This window comes from Oncorhynchus nerka, linkage group LG14 (assembly GCF_034236695.1).
Source record: "Oncorhynchus nerka isolate Pitt River linkage group LG14, Oner_Uvic_2.0, whole genome shotgun sequence".
Taxonomy (NCBI): Eukaryota; Metazoa; Chordata; class Actinopteri; order Salmoniformes; family Salmonidae; genus Oncorhynchus; species Oncorhynchus nerka.
This window is the reverse complement of record NC_088409.1, coordinates 84,953,274-84,980,015: the sequence shown is the minus strand read 5'-3', so window position 1 is coordinate 84,980,015 and position 26,742 is coordinate 84,953,274. Positions and strand designations below refer to the sequence as shown.

The 26,742-nt window shown below is 48.5% G+C and overlaps 1 protein-coding gene and 1 pseudogene across 2 annotated transcripts; one reads left to right on the top strand and one right to left on the bottom strand.

The window, feature by feature from the left end:
- Positions 1 to 536: 536 nt before the first annotated feature.
- Positions 537 to 13,562, top strand: LOC115141980 (CLOCK-interacting pacemaker-like; annotated as a pseudogene).
- Positions 13,424 to 19,086, bottom strand: LOC115141981 (sodium- and chloride-dependent GABA transporter 2-like). Of its 2 annotated transcripts, XM_065000505.1 has the most exons (5): positions 18,458 to 19,086; positions 18,261 to 18,330; positions 16,426 to 16,521; positions 14,410 to 14,578; positions 13,424 to 14,165 (listed from the first exon to the last, which is right to left on the bottom strand). In XM_065000505.1, exons 3-5 carry the CDS (start codon positions 16,510 to 16,512, stop codon positions 14,134 to 14,136), a joined length of 288 nt encoding a protein of 95 aa, XP_064856577.1. In that variant the 5' UTR covers positions 16,513 to 16,521; positions 18,261 to 18,330; positions 18,458 to 19,086; the 3' UTR covers positions 13,424 to 14,133. The 2 variants fall into 2 exon arrangements, with proteins under 2 accessions (XP_064856577.1, XP_064856576.1); XM_065000504.1 differs by having other exon boundaries at positions 18,261 to 19,086.
- Positions 19,087 to 26,742: the final 7,656 nt, after the last annotated feature.

Genomic DNA, 26,742 nt, shown 5'->3' with positions numbered 1-26,742 from the left:
CGAGAGCCATGTGGATGTGTTCTGGACCAGCTGACTGATGAACTATGGCACATTTCACATCTGAGAGACACGTGAAATGTAGCAACAATGTAGCATTTCTAATTCACCCTGTAGGGAAGGCAAAACATGTATGCATGTATGTATCTATTTTTAAATCACACCATGCTTCCCTGTCGTTCTTTTCTCAATAGTCCAGTTTACAAAGGCTGTTAATTTAATGTAGCCTATGGTATAACAATACAAGTCCAGTAACCCAAAGAAACATGGTATAGAAATAACAGAATAGGTAGAGCTTTGTCCCCATATAATTAGGTAATTTAATAGGATCTCTGTCCCTATGATATTCTGCCCAAACCTCACCACTGTAGTCACACCTCTCTCATCCAGTCACTTCAGCTCAAAACTCATGCGGTCCCCACCCCTACACGTGCCCAGACAACGAAGTAGTCTTTATTATACTACATCCTCCCAGATTGCTTGTGCTTCCGCCCCAATCTCTTGATATCGACGGAAACCGTTTGTCATTCTAGCAAGGGAAGGGTCGTCACTAGTCAGCCACAAAGTCATAAACCCTGAATATTTATTCAATGTATCTTATTAAAATTCGATTATAAACCTAACTTTAACCTAAACCATATACTTATACTTAAATTTAAATTACGATCAAAAAGCACATTCTTTTTTCCCATAAATGTTTACAATAGGCCTGTAGCCAATTCAGACTTTGTGGCTGTGGCAACTAGTGGAAACCCGCCGGGAGGTCTAGGAGGCGGGGACATTTTCAGGTTGGGTACCGATTATCAATTTTGGAACTGGGACTCGTTTCGTAGGATCTAACCGTTAGGCAACAGCAGTGTTCACATCCCGTTAGCTAGTTTATACATTGAATGAGATAGATGTAATAGAAACGCAGCGATAGACACGCATAGATGACATGACATTAGGGAAACGTTGAAAGATAGAGCTAGAAATTAGGTGCTCTAGCCAACAATACGGCGAGACTGAGCGCTATACAAGTGAAGTGAACCAACAGTGGCAAAGAGTCCAACTTGATATTGGAGGTAAGATGTTGTTGATTTTTTAAAATATATATATACTTTGAGACGGAGACTTTTGAAACAATAATTTAATGTAAAAGGTGCACTGACCACAGTTGCTTTATATGTGGACTTTTTGACCTGATTTAAACCTGCTGACCATACTTAAGCAAGTATTTAAACATTTGACAAATATAGTTGTCATGTTATTTCTTTGATTTATTTATTAGGCCTAATTATTTCTGACTTATTTCGTGCGTTTGGTATATCGCGTTTGTTAATGTGCAAAGCAATAGAGCAAGTTTGTCTGCTCTACCGAAGTTGTGACGTTACATAAGGGAAAGGGGAGGAGCCCCAAATTGTGACAGCGCACGTTTGATACCCATCATACACGTTTGTCCTAGTGGCCTATTGTTTACAAAATAACACCACAGAAAGTTACCTATAAACAATTGCTTAGTCGGAACGTCATAAAACCTGCCATTGGGTATCATCATGTACAAGAAAGTGTCAGTTCTCAGGGGGCTATATAGTCGCACAACGTTACTTTGTGCCCCTCTAAAAAGCTTGAGGTGCAAATATATTTAATTTTGTCAGCTATTGTTTATTACATCGATTTTTAACCAATATTTCTGCTTACAAGTCCCATGACTGACTTAAAGCTCTTCTCCACGAGATAAATGGGTTTTCCTCGACAGTTGAAATTCAGCTGACAGTGTGGGTAGTCTAATGGTCAGAACCACGGGGCTTTTTTTCTCTCTCTCTTATCCTGGACATAAGATACTCTCACTCAAACAGAGAAAATTCAAAGATTTGGGGAAAGAGAAATGGAGGGAGGAAATACCAAATTGTGTAAACATGTCTGTCAGAACAGGGTTGACCTATAGGGTGACACAGTGTTACATAAAGAACCACATTTGCATCCACATACAGTATACTGCTCTAAAGACGAATCCCACTCATGTGCTAAATCACTTCTGAAGCTCTCATGATCATGTCCATGGTAACCACCATGATTTAACGTCTCCCATCATGCCTGGTCAATACTTGCAAAAACGGTGTATTTTGTCATGGTGATGTTTAATTAGTGGGTGGATGTGATATTACCAAACACACATAGCACCCCCCACTATTCTCGCGGCATGCACATACAGTCCACACACACGGGACCCTGATGTATCTAGGAGTGAAGAGGAGGAGCCAGGCAAAGGGAACAAGCTGAGGAGGGAGAAGTGACTAAGGAGGAGGAGTTAAATCAGAGATTATGTATCCAGCAGCATAATGTCATTTCAACACGTAAAAATATTCAGTGAGGAGTTTTTATTTTTTTCTGCTACTTGGAACCAAGGTCTTTCTATTTTTATGAGAGTAGCTTTTTTGAAGTATCATCGGCCGATGCATTTTAAAACATATTCCAGGGAAATGTTACTCTGGTGTATTTGGTTCTCCACCAGGACGCAGTATGTCTCTGGAACAGGCTTGTCTAAGTGGGCGAGAGCCACGTGCATGCAGTAGGAATGCAGAGGACAGGAGCAACACTGCCACCCTGCTGGCCTCAAGGAGTACTGCAGACACAGATTCCAACAGAAGAGGCTCTCGCTGCGGATCTGAAAAAGATTCTGGATATTCGGGTGAGGGAGAACGTTCCGGAGACTCACCCACCCCCTCGCTCTTTCTCACTCCAATGTGTTTCCTGTAAACTCTCACACTGCCAGACAGTGTGACCATCATTTTTTAAAATTGTATTTATTTCACCTTTATTTAACCAGGTAGGCAAGTTGAGAACAAGTTCTCATTTACAATTGCGACCTGGCCAAGATAAAGCAAAGCAGTTCGACACATACAACGACACAGAGTTACACATGGAGTAAAACGAACATACAGTCAATAATACAGTAGAAAAGGTCTATATACGATGTGAGCAAATGAGGTGAGATAAGGGAGGTAAAGGCAAAAAAAAGGCCATGGTGGCAAAGTAAATACAATATAGCAAGTAAAACACTGGAATGGTAGATGTGCAGTGGAAGAATGTGCAAAGTAGAAATAAAAATAATGGGGTCATGACACAGGGTGACACAGTGTTACACAGGCCAGGCAGTGCAAGTCACAGCTTCCAATAGGATGAATTACTGACTACAGTATGACAAGTATGTGACGTGCAACCAGTCTGAGGTGTTGTATTCCTAGATAGAGAAGGATACACGTATAGTCTACATGCTCACTGGCCCTCTACTCAGTAGTATTGCTGATAGAATTCCATGAATTCCTTCATGAGGGGTACTAGATTACTGTCCTTGATGACTTGTGAGTATGACCTCACAGGTACACATGACTCACTCAGTAACCAGTGGGAAACGGTATAAAAATAATTGTCAAATTTCTTGTGAGGACAGCTCCCATCCCCCTGTATGCCCCTTCAATTCATCTGTATTTCTTCAATTCTTTACACTAATCTCTTCCCTTAACTTGCTTCTCTCTCTCTCTCTCTCTCCCCCCTTCTTCCTCTCCTCCAGACAACAACAGCTGCACAGACTGGCTCCATGCGGATAGAGAGGACCAGGGCAGCAGCGTGAGTGAGCCCAGGGAAGGGAGGGTCTACAGAGCCAAGTCAAGCCCGAGCAAGCCCCTCTCCAGGGGAATCACACCCTGGTCCATAGCCCCGGAAGCCCCGACCTCACCCCCATATTCATCATCAGGGACGTGGTGCTCAAACAGGTGAGAGAGATGGGAGGCAGGCTTGAGGTCAGTTCCATTTCAGTAGTCAATTGATAAAGTAAACCAAATGTCCAATTAAAAAATGTTCCTAATTGAAAAGCATTGAAGAGGTGGCTTGACTAGAGCATGAAACTGTGAAGAAAGACATGGCAGGAGGTGGCCAATCATAGGACAGCAAAACTAAACGGAGTAACAAATAAAAAAGGAGAAATGGATACAGAAATAGAGGAGGGGACAGGCGGAAGAGGAGGGGAGAGGAAGAGGAGGGGACAGGCGGAAGAGGAGGGGAGAGGAAGAGGAGGGGACAGGCGGAAGAGGAGGGGAGAGGAAGAGGAGGGGACAGGCGGAAGAGGAGGGGAGAGGAAGAGGAGGGGACAGGCGGAAGAGGAGGGGAGAGGAAGAGGAGGGGAGAGGAAGAGGAGGGGACAGGCGGAAGAGGAGGGGACAGGAAGAGGAGGGGAGAGGAAGAGGAGGGGAGAGGGAAGAGGAGGGGACAGGAAGAGGAGGGGACAGGGGAAGAGGAGGGGAGAGGAAGAGGAGGGGAGAGGAAGAGGAGGGGACAGGCGGAAGAGGAGGGGAGAGGAAGAGGAGGGGACAGGCGGAAGAGGAGGGGAGAGGAAGAGGAGGGGAGAGGAAGAGGAGGGGACAGGCGGAAGAGGAGGGGAGAGGAAGAGGAGGGGACAGGCGGAAGAGGAGGGGAGAGGAAGAGGAGGGGACAGGCGGAAGAGGAGGGGAGAGGAAGAGGAGGGGACAGGCGGAAGAGGAGGGGAGAGGAAGAGGAGGGGACAGGCGGAAGAGGAGGGGAGAGGAAGAGGAGGGGACAGGCGGAAGAGGAGGGGAGAGGAAGAGGAGGGGACAGGCGGGAGGGGAGAGGAAGAGGGGGAGGAAGAGGAGGGGACAGGCGGAAGAGGAGGGGAGAGGAAGAGGAGGGGACAGGCGGAAGAGGAGGGGAGAGGAAGAGGAGGGGAGAGGAAGAGGAGGGGACAGGAAGAGGAGGAAGAGGGAGGAGAGGGGACAGACGGAGGAGGAAGAGGAGGGGAGAGGAAGAGGAGGGGACAGGCGGAAGAGGAGGGGAGAGGAAGAGGAGGGGACAGGCGGAGAGGAGGAAGAGGAGGGGACAGGCGGAAGAGGAGGGGAGAGGAAGAGGAGGGGACAGGCGGAAGAGGAGGGGAGAGGAAGAGGAGGGGACAGGCGGAAGAGGAGGGGAGAGGAAGAGGAGGGACAGAGAGGAAGAGGAGGGGACAGAGGAAGAGGAGGGGACAGGCGGAAGAGGAGGGGAGAGGAAGAGGAGGGGACAGGGAGGGAGGAAGAGGAGGGGAGGAGGGGAGGAGGAAGAGGAGGGGAGAGGAAGAGGAGGGGACAGGCGGAAGAGGAGGGGAGAGGAAGAGGAGGGGGACAGGCGGAAGAGGAGGGGAGAGGAAGAGGAGGGGACAGGCGGAAGAGGAGGGAGAGGAAGAGGAGGGGACAGGCGGAGGAGGAAGAGGAGGGGAGGGGAGGCGGAGGAGGAAGAGGAGGGGAGAGGCGAAGGAGGAGGAGGGGACAGGAAGAGGAGGGAACAGGCGGAGGAGGAGAGGAAGAGGAGGGGAGAGGCGGAGGAGGAAGAGGAGGGGAGAGGAGAGGAGGAGAGGAGGGGACAGGCAGAGGAGGAAGAGGAGGGGACAGGCAGAGGAGGGGGAGAGGAAGAGGAGGAGGAGGAAGAGGAGGGGAGAGGCAGAGGAGGAAGAGGAGAGGACAGGCAGAGGAGGGAACAGGCGGAGGAGGAAGAGGAGGGGAGAGGCAGAGGAGGGGAGGAGGGGACAGGCAGAAGAGGAAGAGGAGGGGACAGGCGGAAGAGGAAGAGGAGGGGAGAGGAGGAAGAGGAGGGGACAGGCGGAAGAGGAAGAGGAGGGGACAGGCGCAGGAGGAAGATGAGGGGACAGGAGCGGAGGAGGAAGAGGAGGGGACAGGCGGAGGAGGAAGAGGAGGGGACAGGTGGAGGAGGAAGACAAGGTGATAGGGACAGGTGTATGAGGAAGAGGGGGGGACAGGTAGAGGAGGAGTAGACAGATGGAGGAGGTGACAGGGACATGAGGAAGTGGAGAGGGGGTGACAGGGACAGGTGAATGAGGAGGTGACAGGAAGAGGAGGAGGAGACAGGTACAGGGGGAGGAGTTGATGGGACAGGTGGAGTATGAGGAAGAGGAGGGGACAGGTAGAGGAGGAGTAGACAGATGGAGGAGGTGACAGGGACATGAGGAAGTGGAGAGGGGGTGACAGGGACAGGTGAATGAGGAGGTGACAGGAAGAGGAGGTGACAAGTGGAAGAGGAGGAGACAGGTACAGGGGGAGGAGTTGATGGGACAGGTGGAGGAGGAAGAGGTGACAAGTGGAAGAGGAGGTGACAGGTACAGGTGGTTGAGGTGACAGGTACAGGTGGTTGAGGTGACAGGTACAGGTGGTTGAGGTGACTGGGACAGGTGATTGAGGTGACTGGGACAGGTGTTTGAGGTGACTGGGACAGGAGTTTGAGGTGACAGGTACAGGTGGTTGAGGTGACAGGTACAAGTGGTTGAGGTGACAGGTACAGGTGGAGGAGGAAGAGGAGGCGATTGGTAGATGAGGAGGAGTAGACAGATGGAGCTGACAGGTACAGGTGGAGGAGGAAGAGGAGGTGACAGGTACAGGAGGGGGAGGAAGAGGAGTTGACAGGAGGAGGAGGAAGAGAAGTTGACAGAAGAAGAAGGAAGAGGAGTGGACAGGTACAGGTAGAAGAGAAGGTGACAGGGACAGGTGAAGGGTAAAGAGAAAGAGGAGGTGACGGGAACAGATGGAGTAGGAAGAGAAGGTGACAGGGACAGGTAGAAGAGGTGACAGGGACAGGTAGAAGAGGAGGTGATGGGGAGAGGTGGAGGAGGTGGTGATGGGGACAGGTGGAGGGAGGAAGAGAAGGTGACAGGGACAGGTGAAGGATAAAGAGAAAGAGGAGGTGACAGGAACAGATGGAGGGGAAGAAAAGGTGACAGGGACAGGTAGAAGAGGTGACAGGGACAGGTAGAGAGGAGGTGATGGGGAGAGGTGGAGGAGGTGGTGATGGGGACAGGTGGAGGAGGAAGAGAAGGTGACAGGGACAGGTGAAGGATAAAGAGAAAGAAGAGGTGGACAGGAACAGATGGAGTAGGAAGAAAAGGTGACAGGGACAGGTAGAAGAGGTGACAGGGACAGGTAGAAGAGGAGGTGATGGGGACAGGTGGAGGAGGAAGAGGAGGTGACAGGTGACAGGTGGAGGAGGAAGAGGTGGAGGGGACAGGTGGAGGAGGAAGAGGTGGAGATGGGGACAGGTGGAGGAGGAAGAGGTGGTGATGGGGACAGGTGGAGGAGGAAGAGGTGGTGATGGGGACAGGTGGAGGAGGAGGAGAGGAAGGTGATGGGGACAGGTGGAGGAGGAAGAGGAGGTGATGGGGACAGGTGGAGGAGGAAGAGGTGGTGATGGGGACAGGTGCAGGAGGAAGAGGGGAACAGGTGGAGGAGGAAGAGGAGTGGACAGGTACAGGTAGAAGAGGAAGAGAAGGTGACAGGGACAGGTGAAGGATAACGAGAAAGAGGAGGTGACGGGAACAGATGGAGTAGGAAGAAAAGGTGACAGGGACAGGTAGAAGAGGTGACAGGGACAGGTAGAAGAGGTGTCAGGGACAGGTAGAAGAGGAGGTGATGGGGACAGGTGGAGGAGGAAGAGGTGGTGATGGGGACAGGTGCAGGAGGAAGAGGGGGAACAGGTGGAGGAGGAAGAGGAGGTGATGGGGAGGAGGTGGAAGAGGAAGAGAGGAGGGGACAGAAGAAGGAAGAGGAGGGACAGGTGGAAGAGGAAGAGAAGGTGACAGGGACAGGTGAAGGATAAAGGAAAGAGGAGGTGACGGGAACAGATGGAGTAGGAAGAAAAGGTGACAGGGACAGGTAGAAGAGGTGACAGGGACAGGTAGAAGAGGAAGTGATGGGGAGAGGTGGAGGAGGAAGAGGTGGTGATGGGGACAGGTGCAGGAGGAAGAGGAGGTTATTGGTAGATGAGGAGGAGTAGACAGATGGAGGAGCTGACAGGTACAGGAGGGGGAGGAAGAGGAGTTGACAGGAGGAGGAGGAGGAAGAGAAGTTGACAGAAGAAAAAGGAAGAGGAGTGGACAGGTACAGGTGGAAGAGGAAGAGAAGGTGACAGGGACAGGGGGTTACAGGTGGAGGAGGAAGAGGAGGTGAGGGGACAGGTGGAGGAGGAAGAGGTGGTGATGGGGACAGGTGCAGGAGGAAGAGGGGGTTACAGGTGGAGGAGGAAGAGGAGGTGATGGGGACAGGTGAGGGAGGAAGGGAGGTGATGGGACAGGTGCAGGAGGAAGGGGGGACAGGTGGAGGAGGAGAAGATGGAGGTGATGGGGACAGGTGGAGGAGGAAGAGGTGGTGATGGGGACAGGTGAGGAGGAAGACAGGACAGGTGGAGGAGGAAGAGGAGGAGGATGGGACAGGTGGAGGAGGAAGAGGAGGTGGTGGGGACAGGTGACAGGAGGAAGAGGGTTACAGGTGGAGGTGGTTGAGGGGACAGGTGGAGGAGGAAGGTTGAGGTGATGGGGACAGGTGCAGGAGGAAGGGGGTTACAGGTGGAGGAAGAGGGGCAGGTTACAGGTGGAGGAGGTGATGGGGACAGGTGCTGGAGGAAGAGGGGTTACAGGTGGAGGAGGAAGAGGAGGTGATGGGGACAGGTGCAGGAGGAAGAGGGGGATTGGTAGGTGGAGGAGAAAGAGGAGGTGATGGGACAGGTGGAGGAGGAGGAGGAGGTGATGGGGACAAGTGGAGGAGGAAGAAGAGGAGTTGACAGGAGGAGGAGGAAGAGGAGGTGATGGGGACAGGTGCAGGAGGAAGAGGGGGACAGGTGGAGGAGAAGAGAAGGTGACAGGGACAGGTGAAGGATAAAGAGAAAGAGGAGGTGACGGGAACAGATGGAGTAGGAAGAGAAGGTGACAGGGACAGGTAGAAGAGGTGACAGGGACAGGTAGAAGAGGAGGTGATGGGGAGAGGTGGAGGAGGTGGTGATGGGGACAGGTGGAGGAGGAAGAGAAGGTGACAGGGACAGGTGAAGGATAAAGAGAAAGAGGAGGTGACAGGAACAGATGGAGTAGGAAGAAAAGGTGACAGGGACAGGTAGAAGAGGTGACAGGGACAGGTAGAAGAGGAGGTGATGGGGAGAGGTGGAGGAGGTGGTGATGGGGACAGGTGGAGGAGGAAGAGAAGGTGACAGGGACAGGTGAAGGATAAAGAGAAAGAAGAGGTGACAGGAACAGATGGAGTAGGAAGAAAAGGTGACAGGGACAGGTAGAAGAGGTGACAGGGACAGGTAGAAGAGGAGGTGATGGGGACAGGTGGAGGAGGAAGAGGTGGTGATGGTGACAGGTGGAGGAGGAAGAGGTGGTGATGGGGACAGGTGGAGGAGGAAGAGGTGGTGATGGGGACAGGTGGAGGAGGAAGAGGTGGTGATGGGGACAGGTGGAGGAGGAAGAGGTGGTGATGGGGACAGGTGGAGGAGGAAGAGGTGGTGATGGGGACAGGTGGAGGAGGAAGAGGAGGTGATGGGGACAGGTGGAGGAGGAAGAGGTGGTGATGGGGACAGGTGCAGGAGGAAGAGGGGGTTACAGGTGGAGGAGGAAGAGGAGTGGACAGGTACAGGTAGAAGAGGAAGAGAAGGTGACAGGGACAGGTGAAGGATAACGAGAAAGAGGAGGTGACGGGAACAGATGGAGTAGGAAGAAAAGGTGACAGGGACAGGTAGAAGAGGTGACAGGGACAGGTAGAAGAGGTGTCAGGGACAGGTAGAAGAGGAGGTGATGGGGACAGGTGGAGGAGGAAGAGGTGGTGATGGGGACAGGTGCAGGAGGAAGAGGGGGTTACAGGTGGAGGAGGAAGAGGAGGTGATGGGGACAGGTGGAAGAGGAAGAGAAGTTGACAGAAGAAGGAAGAGGAGTGGACAGGTGGAAGAGGAAGAGAAGGTGACAGGGACAGGTGAAGGATAAAGAGAAAGAGGAGGTGACGGGAACAGATGGAGTAGGAAGAAAAGGTGACAGGGACAGGTAGAAGAGGTGACAGGGACAGGTAGAAGAGGAGGTGATGGGGAGAGGTGGAGGAGGAAGAGGTGGTGATGGGGACAGGTGCAGGAGGAAGAGGAGGTTATTGGTAGATGAGGAGGAGTAGACAGATGGAGGAGCTGACAGGTACAGGAGGGGGAGGAAGAGGAGTTGACAGGAGGAGGAGGAGGAAGAGAAGTTGACAGAAGAAAAAGGAAGAGGAGTGGACAGGTACAGGTGGAAGAGGAAGAGAAGGTGACAGGGACAGGGGGTTACAGGTGGAGGAGGAAGAGGAGGTGATGGGGACAGGTGGAGGAGGAAGAGGTGGTGATGGGGACAGGTGCAGGAGGAAGAGGGGGTTACAGGTGGAGGAGGAAGAGGAGGTGATGGGGACAGGTGAGGGAGGAAGAGGAGGTGATGGGGACAGGTGCAGGAGGAAGAGGGGTTACAGGTGGAGGAGGAAGAGGAGGTGATGGGGACAGGTGGAGGAGGAAGAGGTGGTGATGGGGACAGGTGCAGGAGGAAGAGGGGGTTACAGGTGGAGGAGGAAGAGGAGGTGATGGGGACAGGTGGAGGAGGAAGAGGAGGTGGTGGGGACAGGTGCAGGAGGAAGGGGGGTTACAGGTGGAGGAGGTGATGGGGACAGGTGGAGGAGGAAGAGGAGGTGATGGGGACAGGTGCAGGAGGAAGGGGGGGTTACAGGTGGAGGAAGAGGGGGTTACAGGTGGAGGAGGTGATGGGGACAGGTGCTGGAGGAAGAGGGGGTTACAGGTGGAGGAGGAAGAGGAGGTGATGGGGACAGGTGCAGGAGGAAGAGGGGGTTACAGGTGGAGGAGAAAGAGGAGGTGATGGGACAGGTGGAGGAGGAGGAGGAGGTGATGGGGACAAGTGGAGGAGGAAGAGGAGGTGATGGGGACAGGTGGAGGAGGAAGAGGAGGTGATGGGGACAGGTGCAGGAGGAAGAGGGGGTTACAGGTGGAGGAGGAAGAGGAGGTGATGGGGACAGGTGCAGGAGGAAGAGGGGGTTACAGGTGGAGGAGGAAGAGGGGGTTACAGGTGGAGGAGGAAGAGGAGGTGATGGGGACAGGTGCAGGAGGAAGAGGAGGTGATGGGGACAGGTGCAGGAGGAGGAAGAGGGGGTTACAGGTGGAGGAGGAAGAGGAGGTGATGGGGACAGGTGGAGGATGAAGAGGAGGTGACAGGGACAGAGTGTGAGGAAGAAAGCACCTGGAAATGAGTTGTCTAATAAATGAATGACCAAATGGTTTTAGGGATGTATTTGATGGCACCAAACTCATCCTTGTTCACAATCCTCTTACAGCAAGACCACTCAAATAAGTTGCCCTTTTTTTTACAGTATGTGTTAGCATGAGGAGTTGCCTCTCTTTTTCTCATCTTCCCTTCATATCCCCCCCCACCCCAGAATGGCTCAGACCATCACCTCCAGAACCAGCTAAACTGGGAGAACAGAGGAGGAAGCTCCAATGATTCTGGCCCCTGTCATGTGATCCTGGTCCAGCAGCCCAGTGAAGCCTCGGCCGCATCCCCAAAGCCCAACAGAACACAGTCCTGGAGATCTGACAGCACAGCTATGAAAACAAAAAGCAGAACCTGCCTGCCCATTCTTAAGTCCTACCCTCGTATCGCTCCACATCCCAGTAAGAAGCCATCAGACATAACCCCAGTGGACCCCCATGGTAAGGGGACTGGCAGGCAGGACCAGAGCCAGGACAAGAGGATGTGTACAGAGGACAAGAGGGATGAGGTGTCCACTACTACTCACTTACTGACACCATCCAGAAAACATGTCCGCAAGCAGCCAGACCCCAAGAGAAGCCTGTCCCACTGGAGGAGCCCTGCCTCCTCCCGCTCCCCCAGCCCCCGCTCTCCCTCCACACTTTCCAGCTTTGTCTCCCGCTCTATGTCCAGCTCCGACACCACCACTGCCTCCTCCTACTCCTCTTCCGGTGGCTCCTCTCCCCTCCTGGCCAGCAGGTGGCCCTGCAGGCACGGTCCAGGCCTGTCCCTGTTCAGTGCGGCGCGCGACAGGCGCTTCCTGAACACGGTGAGCATCCTAAGCCAGTCAGGCCTGCTTGACATCACGCTGCGCACCCAGGACCTCCTCCGCCAGAGCAACGCCACAGACCGAGATATCGCTCAGCTCCGCCAGCACACACAGCTGCTGTACCAGGCCGCCAGCCACCAAAACAACAACCCCTATAACAATGACCCTGATAATAATGACCCCAATGTCAACACAGCCAACACGGGCTGGGAGAGGATACACCAGGTTATGGCTCAGTCAGGCTGCTATCCCAGCCTGAAGAACCTGGGGAGGGGAGAGGATCACAACTCTTCTAGTCCAGAGCCAGGAGTGGGAGGGGACGCCAGTTTCAAGAGAGACTCAGTTGACCCTAATATTGCCACTCATACCCACAATGGGGTGGAGGCCCCGGTCCCACCCTCGTCCCTCCTGGCCCCCATGTCAGATATGCTCCCACAGTACTGCCCTGTTTCCCTGTCACAGCATTCTCCAGTCAGCGTCACCATGTCCCACTCTCACTCTGGGCAGGCCAGTGCCAAACCCCCTGAGACAGTCACCATCATGCCCCCTGACAGCTCCACCCATGGTGGTCTTCTCTAGCACCTGCCCAAGGAAAGGCAGGGCACCCGGCCAGTTTGTAACCCTCTAACAGTCACTTCACTTCAGCTCCAACGAAATTCCTAGAGTGGCTGAGGGGAAGAGGTTGAAGGTTTAATGACGCGTGAGACAATGTCGACAGGACGGCATTATGCCACACTGTATTTCTGCACAGCGTCTGAGTACTACTCATTGCCTGCCATAAGAACTCATCTTCAGCTTACCTTTTAGTGAGCTGAATATCAAGACGTGCTTTTGGATGAACTTCACTACGTATAGAGAAATTATACTGACAATGTACATTCTTTTTGTATTTGCCATATATAAAACAGACTGACCAGGTAAATTCAGGTGAAAGTTATGATCCCTTATTTATGTCATCTGTTAAATACACCTCAATCAGTTAGTATAGATGAAGGGGAGAACACCGGTTAAAGAAGGATTTTTAAGTGCCTTTGAATATTTAAGTGCCTTTGAACAACAGGCTATGGTAGTAGGTGCCAGGCGCACTGGTTTGAGTGTGTCAAGAACTGCAACGCTGCTGGGTTTTTCACACTCAACAGTTTCCCGTGTGTATCAAGAATGGTTCACCAACCAAAGGACATCCAGCCAACTTGACACAACTGTGTGATACATTGGAGTCAACATGGGCCAGCATCCCTGTGGAAGGCTTTCCACTCCTTGTAGAGTCCATGCCCCGATGAATTGAGGCTGTTCTGAAGGCACAAGGGGGTGGAACTCAATATTCCTAATGTGCTGTACACTCTGTGTATAACCATATAGTATGGTTAAAGATGTCATTGAAACATAAAAGGCTATATCTCATTCAGGATCTTGGAGATCCTACCAGGGAATGATGTATTAACATTTGATTGTTTTAGTATTGACAACAGCAGGTGTGTATGTGTTTGCTTCTTGAGTCTCATTCAAGGGATTTCCAGTGCACACATATCTTACATAAAGACAGTTTATTTTTTATTTTTTAATCTACTTTAATTTGTGTTTTTAGATAAGCATCATTTTGTGGGGAATTCACCAATGTTTCTGATGTCTAATAAGTATTATTAAAATGTAATTGAGGTAAAGCACTAATTTACGTAAACAAAAATGCTATTAGTTAAAGAGTTGCTTTATATTGGCCAAAAATGGTCTTTCATAATAAGAAACTGACAGAATGAGATGACCCTTTAGTAGTGACTACAACTGCTACCATGTAAACTGGAGTGACTTCAGGAAGTACGTCATGAGCTGCCAGTAACCCATGTTAAGCCTTGAGCCGGGACAGTTGAAAGAACATTGTGTTTTGTTTAGTACAATGACAATCTGCATTGTTGCTCGCTCTGTGCTTGGGCTATGTTCTTTCAAATGTATTGTGGTGACACACTGTTCAAATATGGAACATGATGACACTGTATTGAAAAATGCGCCATTGTTCATTATCAATGGTATTCTCTCAACATGTTGGTAAGGATACAAGAGTCCAGCTAGGTGTTGTGTTAAGATAAATGATCAGTACACAAAGAACTTTGACACAGAAGCTTTTCTAGGTGTGTGTCAGTTCATTTGTCTGTGGTCTCCCCTGCTGCGCTCATGAGTACCTCCATCTCTGCTCCAGAGGTCATGTGCTCCGGCTTAGTCTTTCTATTCCCGGGTCAACCGGAGGTCATGGTCCAGCCGACACGGGTGGAGGAAATGCTGGTGAGTTGAGGGGAAAGTCAGCACATCAACATGTCAAAACTTTAATGGGTAATGATTTAAGTGAGTTAGTTGGTTTCTTCAATACTTTATGGTCATTTTTAGGTGAATAAATTATACCTACCCACTCAGTTTACAAAAATAATTTCAGATCTATAAGTCCTCCAATTTGATCTTTTAAACATAATGATCCTATGACCAATCCATGAAGAAAACTGTTTTTGAACACCAGTCACACTCTCACCTCTAAGACGGCCTGTCCCGGTGCAGATCTGTAGCAGGGCCCCCACGGGGACCAGGACGATGGAGGAGAGGGCCAACAGCCAGCCCAGAACATACACCCATCCTGGGTACACATACCAGCGGTTGAAGGTCAGGTGCTGGTACTCCACCAGAGAGCAGATAAATGACACCTGGGAGAGACGAGAGGAAATTAGGATTTCTTCAACATCAAGATACACTTTTAACATTTAAAGTAACTCCAAATCAGTGGTTTTTGTTGCTGTTGAGAACACTACCATCATTTCAAGTTGCTTGTGTAAAGCAAGTGTATGTTTGTAAATGTATGTTTTATATATATTTTATTGGACATAAAAGAGGGCATACAATCATTGACAGAAATATATTCCAAGTTAGTTATAACATCTGCTAAACACGTGTATGTGACAAATATACACTGCTCCAAAAAATTAAGGGAACACTAAAATAACACATCCTAGATCCGAATGAATGAAATATTCTTATTAAATACTTTTTTTTACATAGTTGAATGTGCTGACAACAAAATCACACAAAAATTATCAATGGAAATCAAATGTATCAATCCATAGAGGTCTGGATTTGGAGTCACATTCAAAATTCAAGTAGAAAACCACACTACAGGCTGATCCAACTTTGATGTAATGTCCTTAAAACAAGTCAAAATGAGGCTCAGTAGTGTGTGTGTCCTCCACGTGCCTGTATGACCTCCCTACAACGCCTGGGCATGCTCCTGATGAGGTGGCGGATGGTATCCTGAGGGATCTCCTCCCAGACCTGGACTAAAGCATCCGCCAACTCCTGGACAGTCTGTGGTGCAACGTGGCGTTGGTGGATGGAGCGAGACATGATGTCCCAGATGTGCTCAATTGGATTCAGGTCTGGGGAACGGGCGGGCCAGTCCATAGCATCAATGCCTTCCTCTTGCAGGAACTGTTGACACACTCCAGCCACATGAGGTCTAGCATTGTCTTGCATTAGGAGGAACCCAGGGCCAACCGCACCAGCATATGGTCTCACAAGGGGTCTGAGGATCTCATCTCGGTACCTAATGGCAGTCAGGCTACCTCTGGCGAGCACATGGAGGACTGTGCGGCCCCCCAAAGAAATGCCACCCCACACCATGACTGACCCACCACCAAACCGGTCATGCTGGAGGATGTTGTAGACAGCAGAACGTTCTCCACGGCGTCTCCAGACTGTCACGTCTGTCACATGTTCTCAGTGTGAACCTGCTTTCATCTGTGAAGAGCACAGAGCGCCAGTGGCGAATTTGCCGATCTGGGTGTTCTCTGGCAAATGCCAAACGTCCTGCACGGTGTTGGGCTGTAAGCACAACCCCCACCTGTGGACGTCGGGCCCTCATACCACCCTCATGGAGTCTGTTTCTGACCGTTTGAGCAGAAACATGCACATTTGTGGCCTGCTGGAGGTCATTTTGCAGGGCTCTGGCAGTGCTCCTCCTTGCACAAAGGCGGATGTAGCGGTCCTGCTGCTGGGTTGTTGCCCTCCTACGGCCTCCTCCACGTCTCCTGATGTACTGGCCTGTCTCCTGGTAGCGCCTCCATGCTCTGGACACTACGCTGACAGACACAGCAAACCTTCTTGCCACAGCTCGCATTGATGTGCCATCCTGGATGAGCTGCACTACCTGAGCCACTTGTGTGGGTTGTAGACCCCGTCTCATGCTACCACTCGAGTGAAAGCACCGCCAGCATTCAAAAGTGACCAAAACATCAGCCAGGAAGCATAGGAACTGAGAAGTGGTCTGTGGTTATCACCTGCAGAACCACTCCTTTATTGGGGGTGTCTTGCTAATTGCCTATAATTTCCACCTGTTGTCTATTCCATTTGCACAACAGCATGTGAAATGTATTGTCAATCAGTGTTGATTCCTATGTGGACAGTTTGATTTCACAGAAGTGTGGTTGACTTGGAGTTACATTGTGTTGTTTAAGTGTTCCCTTTATTTTTTTGAGCCGTGTATTTTGATCAGCCTCACCAAATATCCATTCCATGGCCTCGAACACAGAGAGGGAGAGCAGACGGGTTCCGTTACAGGCATAGTAGTCAAACATCTGGGACACATACATTCACTCTGGGGACAGGAGAAGAGCGGTTTGAGTAGATCACAGCTACACAGACACACACAGTGAGAGAGAGACACAGCGAGAGGGGTGAGACACAGCAGCACCTGACCCCCCCCCCCCCACAAACAAACATGGTCTTTAATGTTGTGGCCAACTGGCTGATCTTTGATCCCCTACTGATTTTGTACGTTTGCCCATGAAAGAAATGATCAGTCTATAATTTTAATGGTAGGTTTATTTGAACAGTGAGAGACAGAATAACAACAACAAAAATCCAGAAAAACGCATGTCAAAAATGTTAGAAATTGATTTGCATTTTAATGAGGGAAATAAGTATTTGACCCCTCTGCAAAACATGACTTAGTACTTGGTGGCAAAACCTTTGTTGGCAATCACAGAGGTCAGACGTTTCTTGTAGTTGGCCACCAGGTTTGCACACATCTCAGGAGGGATTTTGTCCCACTCCTCTTTGCAGATCTTCTCCAAGTCATTAAGGTGTCGTGGCTGACGTTTGGCAACTCAAACCTTCAGCTCCCTCCACAGATTTTCTATGGGATTAAGGTCTGGAGACTGGCTAGGCCACTCCAGGACCTTAATGTGTTTCTTCTTGAGCCACTCCTTTGTTGCCTTGGCCGTGTGTTTTGGGTCATGCTGGAATATCCATCCACGACCCATTTTCAATGCCCTGGCTGAGGGAAGGAGGTTCTCACCCAAGATTTGACGGTACATGGCCCCATCCATCGTCCCTTTGATGCGGTGAGGTTGTCCTGTCCCCTGCAGTACCAGCAGAAAAACACCCCCAAAGCATAATGTTTCCACCTCCATGTTTGACAGTGGGGATGGTGTTCTTGGGGTCATAGGCAGAATTCCTCCTCCCAAACACGGCGAGTTGAGTTGATGCCAAAGAGCTCCATTTTGGTCTCATCTGACCACAACACTTTCACCCAATTGTCCTCTGAATCATTCAGATGTTCATTGGCATTCAGATGTTCATGGGGCCTTTGCGGGAGCGGCAGGATTTCAGTCCTTCACGGCGTAGTGTGTTACCAATTGTTTTCTTGGTGACTATGGTCCCAGCTGCCTTGAGATCATTGACAAGATCTTCCCATGGGCTGATTCCTCTCCGTTCTCATGATCATTGCAACTCCACGAGGTGAGATCTTGCATGGAGCCCCAGGCCGAGGGAGATTGACAGTTCTTCTTTTCCATTTGAGAATAATCGCACCAACTGTTGTCACCTTCTCACCGAGCTGCTTGGCGATGGTCTTGTAGCCCATTCCAGCCTTGTGTTGGTCTACAATCTTGTCCCTGACATCCTTAGAGAGCTCTTTGGTCTTGGCCATGGTGGAGAGTGTGAAATCTGATTGATTGCTTCTGTGGATAGGTGTCTTTTATACAGGTAACAAACTGAGATTAGGAGCACTCCCTTTAAGAGTGTACACTCCCTTTAAGAGTGTGCTCCTAATCTCAGCTCGTTACCTGTATAAAAGACACTTGGGAGCCAGAAATCTTTCTGATTGAGAGGGGGTCAAATACTTATTTCCCTCATTAAAATGCAAATCAATTTATAACATTTTTGACATGCGTTTTACTGGATTTTTTTGTTGTTATTCTGTCTCTCGCTGTTCAAATAAACCTACCACTACAATTATAGACTGATCATTTCTTTGTCAGTGGGCAAACATACAAACTCAGCAGGGGATCAAATACTTTTTTTCCTCACTGTATGTTGCATCCGTAAACTTACTCCCAGAATTCAGTGGCTGCAAAGGTTGAGTTCATCTGTCTGGTTTGAGAGTGGAAGTCAACACAGGCCTCTAATCAGGTAGAGAGAACATAATGTATGATACTGTATGATACATGCATTTAAATGGTCTAAGTTCCTCATTTGTTCAGCTGATCATCATTTGAATAACCAGTGCACCTTCTCCTTCATGGACTCACCTCCACCATTTTTGTAGCAGAGGTAGGGGAACTTCCACGCGTTACCTAGGCCCATCACGTTCCCTGCTACGGCCAGGAGAAAGCCTTTCTCGCTGCCCCAGTGACCTCTCCTCCATCCTCACCTTCGCTAATCCCTCCTTCCCTGCACATCCCTGCTTCACCATCACCAACATTTCCTTCTGACCCAGGTCGTCATCCTTTATTTTTATTTTGTCCCGTCTCTCCCATATGTCTGTCCGTCCATTGTGTTCTGAAGGCTGGTATCTATTCCAAGTTCAGCCAGCGTGACTGAAGCAGCAGGAGTCTGAAATGTACTCATTGACTCAGACAGACACATTCCAACTGCTACCGTTGAGTTTGGACAACTACAATCCTTCAATAAGTTACTGAGGCCTGAAAGGACCCTACTCAAAGACATGGGCTCTAGAGTTCATCAATAAGTTACTGAGGCCTGAAAGGACCCTACTCAAAGACATGGGCTCTAGAGTACATCAATAAGTTACCGAGGCCTGAAAGGACACTACTCAAAGACATGGGCTCTAGAGTTCATCAATAAGTTACTGAGGCCTGAAAGGACCCTACTCAAAGACATGGGCTCTAGAGTACATCAATAAGTTACTGAGGCCTGAAAGGACATCAATAGTACATCAATAAGTTACTGAGGCCTGAAAGGACCCTACTCAAAGACATGGGCTCTAGAGTACATCAATAAGTTACTGAGGCCTGAAAGGACCCTACTCAAAGACATGGGCTCTAGAGTACATCAATAAGTTACTGAGGCCTGAAAGGACCCTACTCAAAGACATGGGCTCTAGAGTACATCAATAAGTTACCGAGGCCTGAAAGGACCCTACTCAAAGACATGGGCTCTAGAGTACATCAATAAGTTACCGAGGCCTGAAAGGACCCTACTCAAAGACATGGGCTCTAGAGTTCATCAATAAGTTACTGAGGCCTGAAAGGACCCTACTCAAAGACATGGGCTCTAGAGTTCATCAATAAGTTACTGAGGCCTGAAAGGACCCTACTCAAAGACATGGGCTCTAGAGTTCATCAATAAGTTACTGAGGCCTGAAAGGACCCTACTCAAAGACATGGGCTCTAGAGTTCATCAATAAGTTACTGAGGCCTGAAAGGACCCTACTCAAAGACATGGGCTCTAGAGTTCATCAATAAGTTACTGAGGCCTGAAAGGACCCTACTCAAAGACATGGGCTCTAGAGTTCATCAATAAGTTACTGAGGCCTGAAAGGACCCTACTCAAAGACATGGGCTCTTCATCAAGAGTTACATCAATAGAGTTCATCAATAAGTTACTGAGGCCTGAAAGGACCCTACTCAAAGACATGGGCTCTAGAGTTCATCAATAAGTTACTGAGGCCTGAAAGGACCCTACTCAAAGACATGGGCTCTAGAGTTCATCAATAAGTTACTGAGGCCTGAAAGGACCCTACTCAAAGACATGGGCTCTAGAGTTCATCAATAAGTTACTGAGGCCTGAAAGGACCCTACTCAAAGACATGGGCTCTAGAGTTCATCAATAAGTTACTGAGGCCTGAAAGGACCCTACTCAAAGACATGGGCTCTAGAGTTCATCAATAAGTTACTGAGGCCTGAAAGGACCCTACTCAAAGACATGGGCTCTAGAGTTCATCAATAAGTTACCTAGGCCTGAAAGGACCCTACTCAAAGACATGGGCTCTAGAGTTCATCAATAAGTTACTGAGGCCTGAAAGGACCCTACTCAAAGACATGGGCTCTAGAGTTCATCAATAAGTTACTGAGGCCTGAAAGGACCCTACTCAAAGACATGGGCTCTAGAGTTCATCAATAAGTTACTGAGGCCTGAAAGGACACTACTCAAAGACATGGGCTCTAGAGTTCATCAATAAGTTACTGAGGCCTGAAAGGACACTACTCAAAGACATGGGCTCTGGAGTTCATCAATAAGTTACTGAGGCCTGAAAGGACACTACTCAAAGACATGGGCTCTGGAGTTCATCAATAAGTTACCTAGGCCTGAAAGGACCCTACTCAAAGACATGGGCTCTAGAGTACATCAATAAGTTACTGAGGCCTGAAAGGACCCTACTCAAAGACATGGGCTCTAGAGTTCATCAATAAGTTACTGAGGCCCTAAAGGACCCTACTCAAAGACATGGGCTCTAGAGTACATCAATAAGTTACTGAGGCCTGAAAGGACCCTACTCAAAGACATGGGCTCTAGAGTTCATCAATAAGTTACCTAGGCCTGAAAGGACCCTACTCAAAGACATGGGCTCTAGAGTTCATCAATAAGTTACTGAGGCCTGAAAGGACCCTACTCAAAGACATGGGCTCTAGAGTTCATCAATAAGTTACTGAGGCCTGAAAGGACCCTACTCAAAGACATGGGCTCTAGAGTTCATCAATAAGTTACTGAGGCCTGAAAGGACACTACTCAAAGACATGGGCTCTGGAGTTCATCAATAAGTTACTGAGGCCTGAAAGGACACTACTCAAAGACATGGGCTCTGGAGTTCATCAATAAGTTACCTAGGCCTGAAAGGACCCTACTCAAAGACATGGGCTCTAGAGTACATCAATAAGTTACTGAGGCCTGAAAGGACCCTACTCAAAGACATGGGCTCTAGAGTTCATCAATAAGTTACTGAGGCCTGAAAGGACCCTACTCAAAGACATGGGCTCTAGAGTACATCAATAAGTTACTGAGGCCTGAAAGGACCCTGAAAGGATCAATAAGTTACCTAGGCCTGAAAGGACCCTAAAGACATGGGCTCTAGAGTTCATCAATAAGTTACCTAGGCCTGAAAGGACCCTACTCAAAGACATGGGCTCTAGAGTTCATCAATAAGTTACTGAGGCCTGAAAGGACCTACTCAAAGACATGGGCTCTAGAGTTCATCAATAAGTTACTGAGGCCTGAAAGGACACTACTCAAAGACATGGGCTCTAGAGTTCATCAATAAGTTACTGAGGCCTGAAAGGACCCTACTCAAAGACATGGGCTCTAGAGTTCATGGGCTCAATTCATCAATAAGTTACTGAGGCCTGAAAGGACACTACTCAAAGACATGGGCTCTGGAGTTCATCAATAAGTTACTGAGGCCTGAAAGGACACTACTCAAAGACATGGGCTCTGGAGTTCATCAATAAGTTACCTAGGCCTGAAAGGACCCTACTCAAAGACATGGGCTCTAGAGTACATCAATAAGTTACTGAGGCCTGAAAGGACCCTACTCAAAGACATGGGCTCTAGAGTTCATCAATAAGTTACTGAGGCCTGAAAGGACCCTACTCAAAGACATGGGCTCTAGAGTACATCAATAAGTTACTGAGGCCTGAAAGGACCCTACTCAAAGACATGGGCTCTAGAGTTCATCAATAAGTTACCTAGGCCTGAAAGGACCCTACTCAAAGACATGGGCTCTAGAGTTCATCAATAAGTTACTGAGGCCTGAAAGGACCCTACTCAAAGACATGGGCTCTAGAGTTCATCAATAAGTTACTGAGGCCTGAAAGGACACTACTCAAAGACATGGGCTCTAGAGTTCATCAATAAGTTACTGAGGCCTGAAAGGACACTACTCAAAGACATGGGCTCTAGAGTTCATCAATAAGTTACTGAGGCCTGAAAGGACCCTACTCAAAGACATGGGCTCTAGAGTTCATCAATAAGTTACTGAGGCCTGAAAGGACCCTACTCAAAGACATGGGCTCTAGAGTTCATCAATAAGTTACTGAGGCCTGAAAGGACCCTACTCAAAGACATGGGCTCTAGAGTTCATCAATAAGTTACTGAGGCCTGAAAGGACACTACTCAAAGACATGGGCTCTAGAGTTCATCAATAAGTTACTGAGGCCTGAAAGGACACTACTCAAAGACATGGGCTCTGAGTTCATCAATAAGTTACTGAGGCCTGAAAGGACACTACTCAAAGACATGGGCTCTGGAGTTCATCAATAAGTTACCTAGGCCTGAAAGGACCCTACTCAAAGACATGGGCTCTAGAGTACATCAATAAGTTACTGAGGCCTGAAAGGACCCTACTCAAAGACATGGGCTCTAGAGTTCATCAATAAGTTACTGAGGCCTGAAAGGACCCTACTCAAAGACATGGGCTCTAGAGTTCATCAATAAGTTACTGAGGCCTGAAAGGACCCTACTCAAAGACATGGGCTCTAGAGTTCATCAATAAGTTACTGAGGCCTGAAAGGACCCTACTCAAAGACATGGGCTCTAGAGTTCATCAATAAGTTACTGAGGCCTGAAAGGACCCTACATCAAAGACATGGGCTCTAGAGTTCATCAATAAGTTACTGAGGCCTGAAAGGACACTACTCAAAGACATGGGCTCTAGAGTTCATCAATAAGTTACTGAGGCCTGAAAGGACACTACTCAAAGACATGGGCTCTAGAGTTCATCAATAAGTTACTGAGGCCTGAAAGGACCCTACTCAAAGACATGGGCTCTAGAGTTCATCAATAAGTTACTGAGGCCTGAAAGGACCCTACTCAAAGACATGGGCTCTAGAGTTCATCAATAAGTTACTGAGGCCTGAAAGGACCCTACTCAAAGACATGGGCTCTAGAGTTCATCAATAAGTTACTGAGGCCTGAAAGGACCCTACTCAAAGACATGGGCTCTAGAGTTCATCAATAAGTTACTGAGGCCTGAAAGGACCCAATAAGTACCTGAAAGGACAAAGACATGGGCTCTAGAGTTCATCAATAAGTTACTGAGGCCTGAAAGGACACTACTCAAAGACATGGGCTCTAGAGTTCATCAATAAGTTACTGAGGCCTGAAAGGACACTACTCAAAGACATGGGCTCTAGAGTTCATCAATAAGTTACTGAGGCCTGAAAGGACCCTACTCAAAGACATGGGCTCTAGAGTTCATCAATAAGTTACTGAGGCCTGAGGCCTCAAAGACATGGGCTCTAGAGTTCATCAATAAGTTACTGAGGCCTGAAAGGACCCTACTCAAAGACATGGGCTCTAGAGTTCATCAATAAGTTACTGAGGCCTGAAAGGACCCTACTCAAAGACATGGGCTCTAGAGTTCAGGACCTCAATAAGTTACCTAGGCCTGAAAGGACCCTACTCAAAGACATGGGCTCTAGAGTTCATCAATAAGTTACTGAGGCCTGAAAGGACCCTACTCAAAGACATGGGCTCTAGAGTTCATCAATAAGTTACTGAGGCCTGAAAGGACCCTACTCAAAGACATGGGCTCTAGAGTTCATCAATAAGTTACTGAGGCCTGAAAGGACCCTACTCAAAGACATGGGCTCTAGAGTTCATCAATAAGTTACTGAGGCCTGAAAGGACACTACTCAAAGACATGGGCTCTAGAGTTCATCAATAAGTTACTGAGGCCTGAAAGGACCCTACTCAAAGACATGGGCTCTAGAGTTCATCAATAAGTTACTGAGGCCTGAAAGGACACTACTCAAAGACATGGGCTCTAGAGTTCATCAATAAGTTACTGAGGCCTGAAAGGACACTACTCAAAGACATGGGCTCTAGAGTTCATCAATAAGTTACTGAGGCCTGAAAGGACACTACTCAAAGACATGGGCTCTGGAGTTCATCAATAAGTTACCTAGGCCTGAAAGGACCCTACTCAAAGACATGGGCTCTAGAGTACATCAATAAGTTACTGAGGCCTGAAAGGACCCTACTCAAAGACATGGGCTCTAGAGTTCATCAATAAGTTACTGAGGCCTGAAAGGACCCTACTCAAAGACATGGGCTCTAGAGTACATCAATAAGTTACTGAGGCCTGAAAGGACCCTACTCAAAGACATGGGCTCTAGAGTTCATCAATAAGTTACCTAGGCCTGAAAGGACCCTACTCAAAGACATGGGCTCTAGAGTTCATCAATAAGTTACTGAGGCCTGAAAGGACCCTACTCAAAGACATGGGCTCTAGAGTTCATCAATAAGTTACTGAGGCCTGAAAGGACCCTACTCAAAGACATGGGCTCTAGAGTTCATCAATAAGTTACTGAGGCCTGAAAGGACACTACTCAAAGACATGGGCTCTGGAGTTCATCAATAAGTTACTGAGGCCTGAAAGGACACTACTCAAAGACATGGGCTCTGGAGTTCATCAATAAGTTACCTAGGCCTGAAAGGACCCTACTCAAAGACATGGGCTCTAGAGTTCATCAATAAGTTACTGAGGCCTGAAAGGACCCTACTCAAAGACATGGGCTCTAGAGTTCATCAATAAGTTACTGAGGCCTGAAAGGACCCTACTCAAAGACATGGGCTCTAGAGTACATCAATAAGTTACTGAGGCCTGAAAGGACCCTACTCAAAGACATGGGCTCTAGAGTTCATCAATAAGTTACCTAGGCCTGAAAGGACCCTACTCAAAGACATGGGCTCTAGAGTTCATCAATAAGTTACTGAGGCCTGAAAGGACCCTACTCAAAGACATGGGCTCTAGAGTTCATCAATAAGTTACTGAGGCCTGAAAGGACACTACTCAAAGACATGGGCTCTAGAGTTCATCAATAAGTTACTGAGGCCTGAAAGGACACTACTCAAAGACATGGGCTCTAGAGTTCATCAATAAGTTACTGAGGCCTGAAAGGACCCTACTCAAAGACATGGGCTCTAGAGTTCATCAATAAGTTACTGAGGCCTGAAAGGACCCTACTCAAAGACATGGGCTCTAGAGTTCATCAATAAGTTACTGAGGCCTGAAAGGACCCTACTCAAAGACATGGGCTCTAGAGTTCATCAATAAGTTACTGAGGCCTGAAAGGACCCTACTCAAAGACATGGGCTCTGGAGTTCATCAATAAGTTACTGAGGCCTTTCAGGCCTCAAAGACATGGGCTCTAGAGTTCATCAATAAGTTACTGAGGCCTGAAAGGACCCTACTCAAAGACATGGGCTCTAGAGTTCATCAATAAGTTACTGAGGCCTGAAAGGACCCTACTCAAAGACATGGGCTCTAGAGTTCATCAATAAGTTACCTAGGCCTGAAAGGACCCTACTCAAAGACATGGGCTCTAGAGTTCATCAATAAGTTACTGAGGCCTGAAAGGACCCTACTCAAAGACATGGGCTCTAGAGTTCATCAATAAGTTACTGAGGCCTGAAAGGACCCTACTCAAAGACATGGGCTCTAGAGTTCATCAATAAGTTACTGAGGCCTGAAAGGACCCTACTCAAAGACATGGGCTCTAGAGTTCATCAATAAGTTACTGAGGCCTGAAAGGACACTACTCAAAGACATGGGCTCTAGAGTACATCAATAAGTTACTGAGGCCTGAAAGGACCCTACTCAAAGACATGGGCTCTAGAGTTCATCAATAAGTTACTGAGGCCTGAAAGGACACTACTCAAAGACATGGGCTCTAGAGTTCATCAATAAGTTACTGAGGCCTGAAAGGACACTACTCAAAGACATGGGCTCTAGAGTTCATCAATAAGTTACTGAGGCCTGAAAGGACACTACTCAAAGACATGGGCTCTGGAGTACATCAAGCAATTAGCATAATGATGAATTGTATTCCATCTCCTTGCACTCATAAAGTTGTTTATTTCATTGAAATCAAAGGGGCTTTTGCTTTATCTCAACGATTAACACTATGCCGTTTGTTATGTTTAACAGTGCGAGCATGATTCCTGACAGAAATTAAGGGTAAATTCCTAACTTGCCAAACCTGTCTGCTGTACGTGTAGAGTAAAACTGTGATGCCATCTTTGCATCGGACCAACCAGGTAATGAGGCTGTGTCAACAAACTCACAGAAACAGAAGTGTGAATGGAATCTCGTCTCTTCACACTCAAGGTGCATACATCCATCTTTAGATGAAGAGTATCTTGATTTGGGCTCTGCTTTGCAGCCATACTATACTATATCAGGTGAGTATACTTAAGGACATTTACATGACATATATTCTTTACCTATTTACTGTATATTAACCATATCTTTGTACAACATATTTCAAATAAAATATTCTCTCTGTATGTTCTCGTTACAAATCAGCTGGGCTAGACAATCTGGAACCTCTCTTTCTAAAATTATCTGCCGAAATTGTTGAAACCGAAACCTCTCTTTCGTATCGTCTGAGATTCCCAAAGATTGGAAAGCTGCCGCGGTCATCCCCCTCTTCAACGGGGGTGACACTCTAGACCCAGACTGCTACAGACCTGTATCTATCCTACCCTGTCTTTCTAAGGTCTTCGAAAGCCAAGTCAACAAACAGATTACTGACCATTTCTAATCCCACCATACCTTCTCTGCTATGCAATCTGG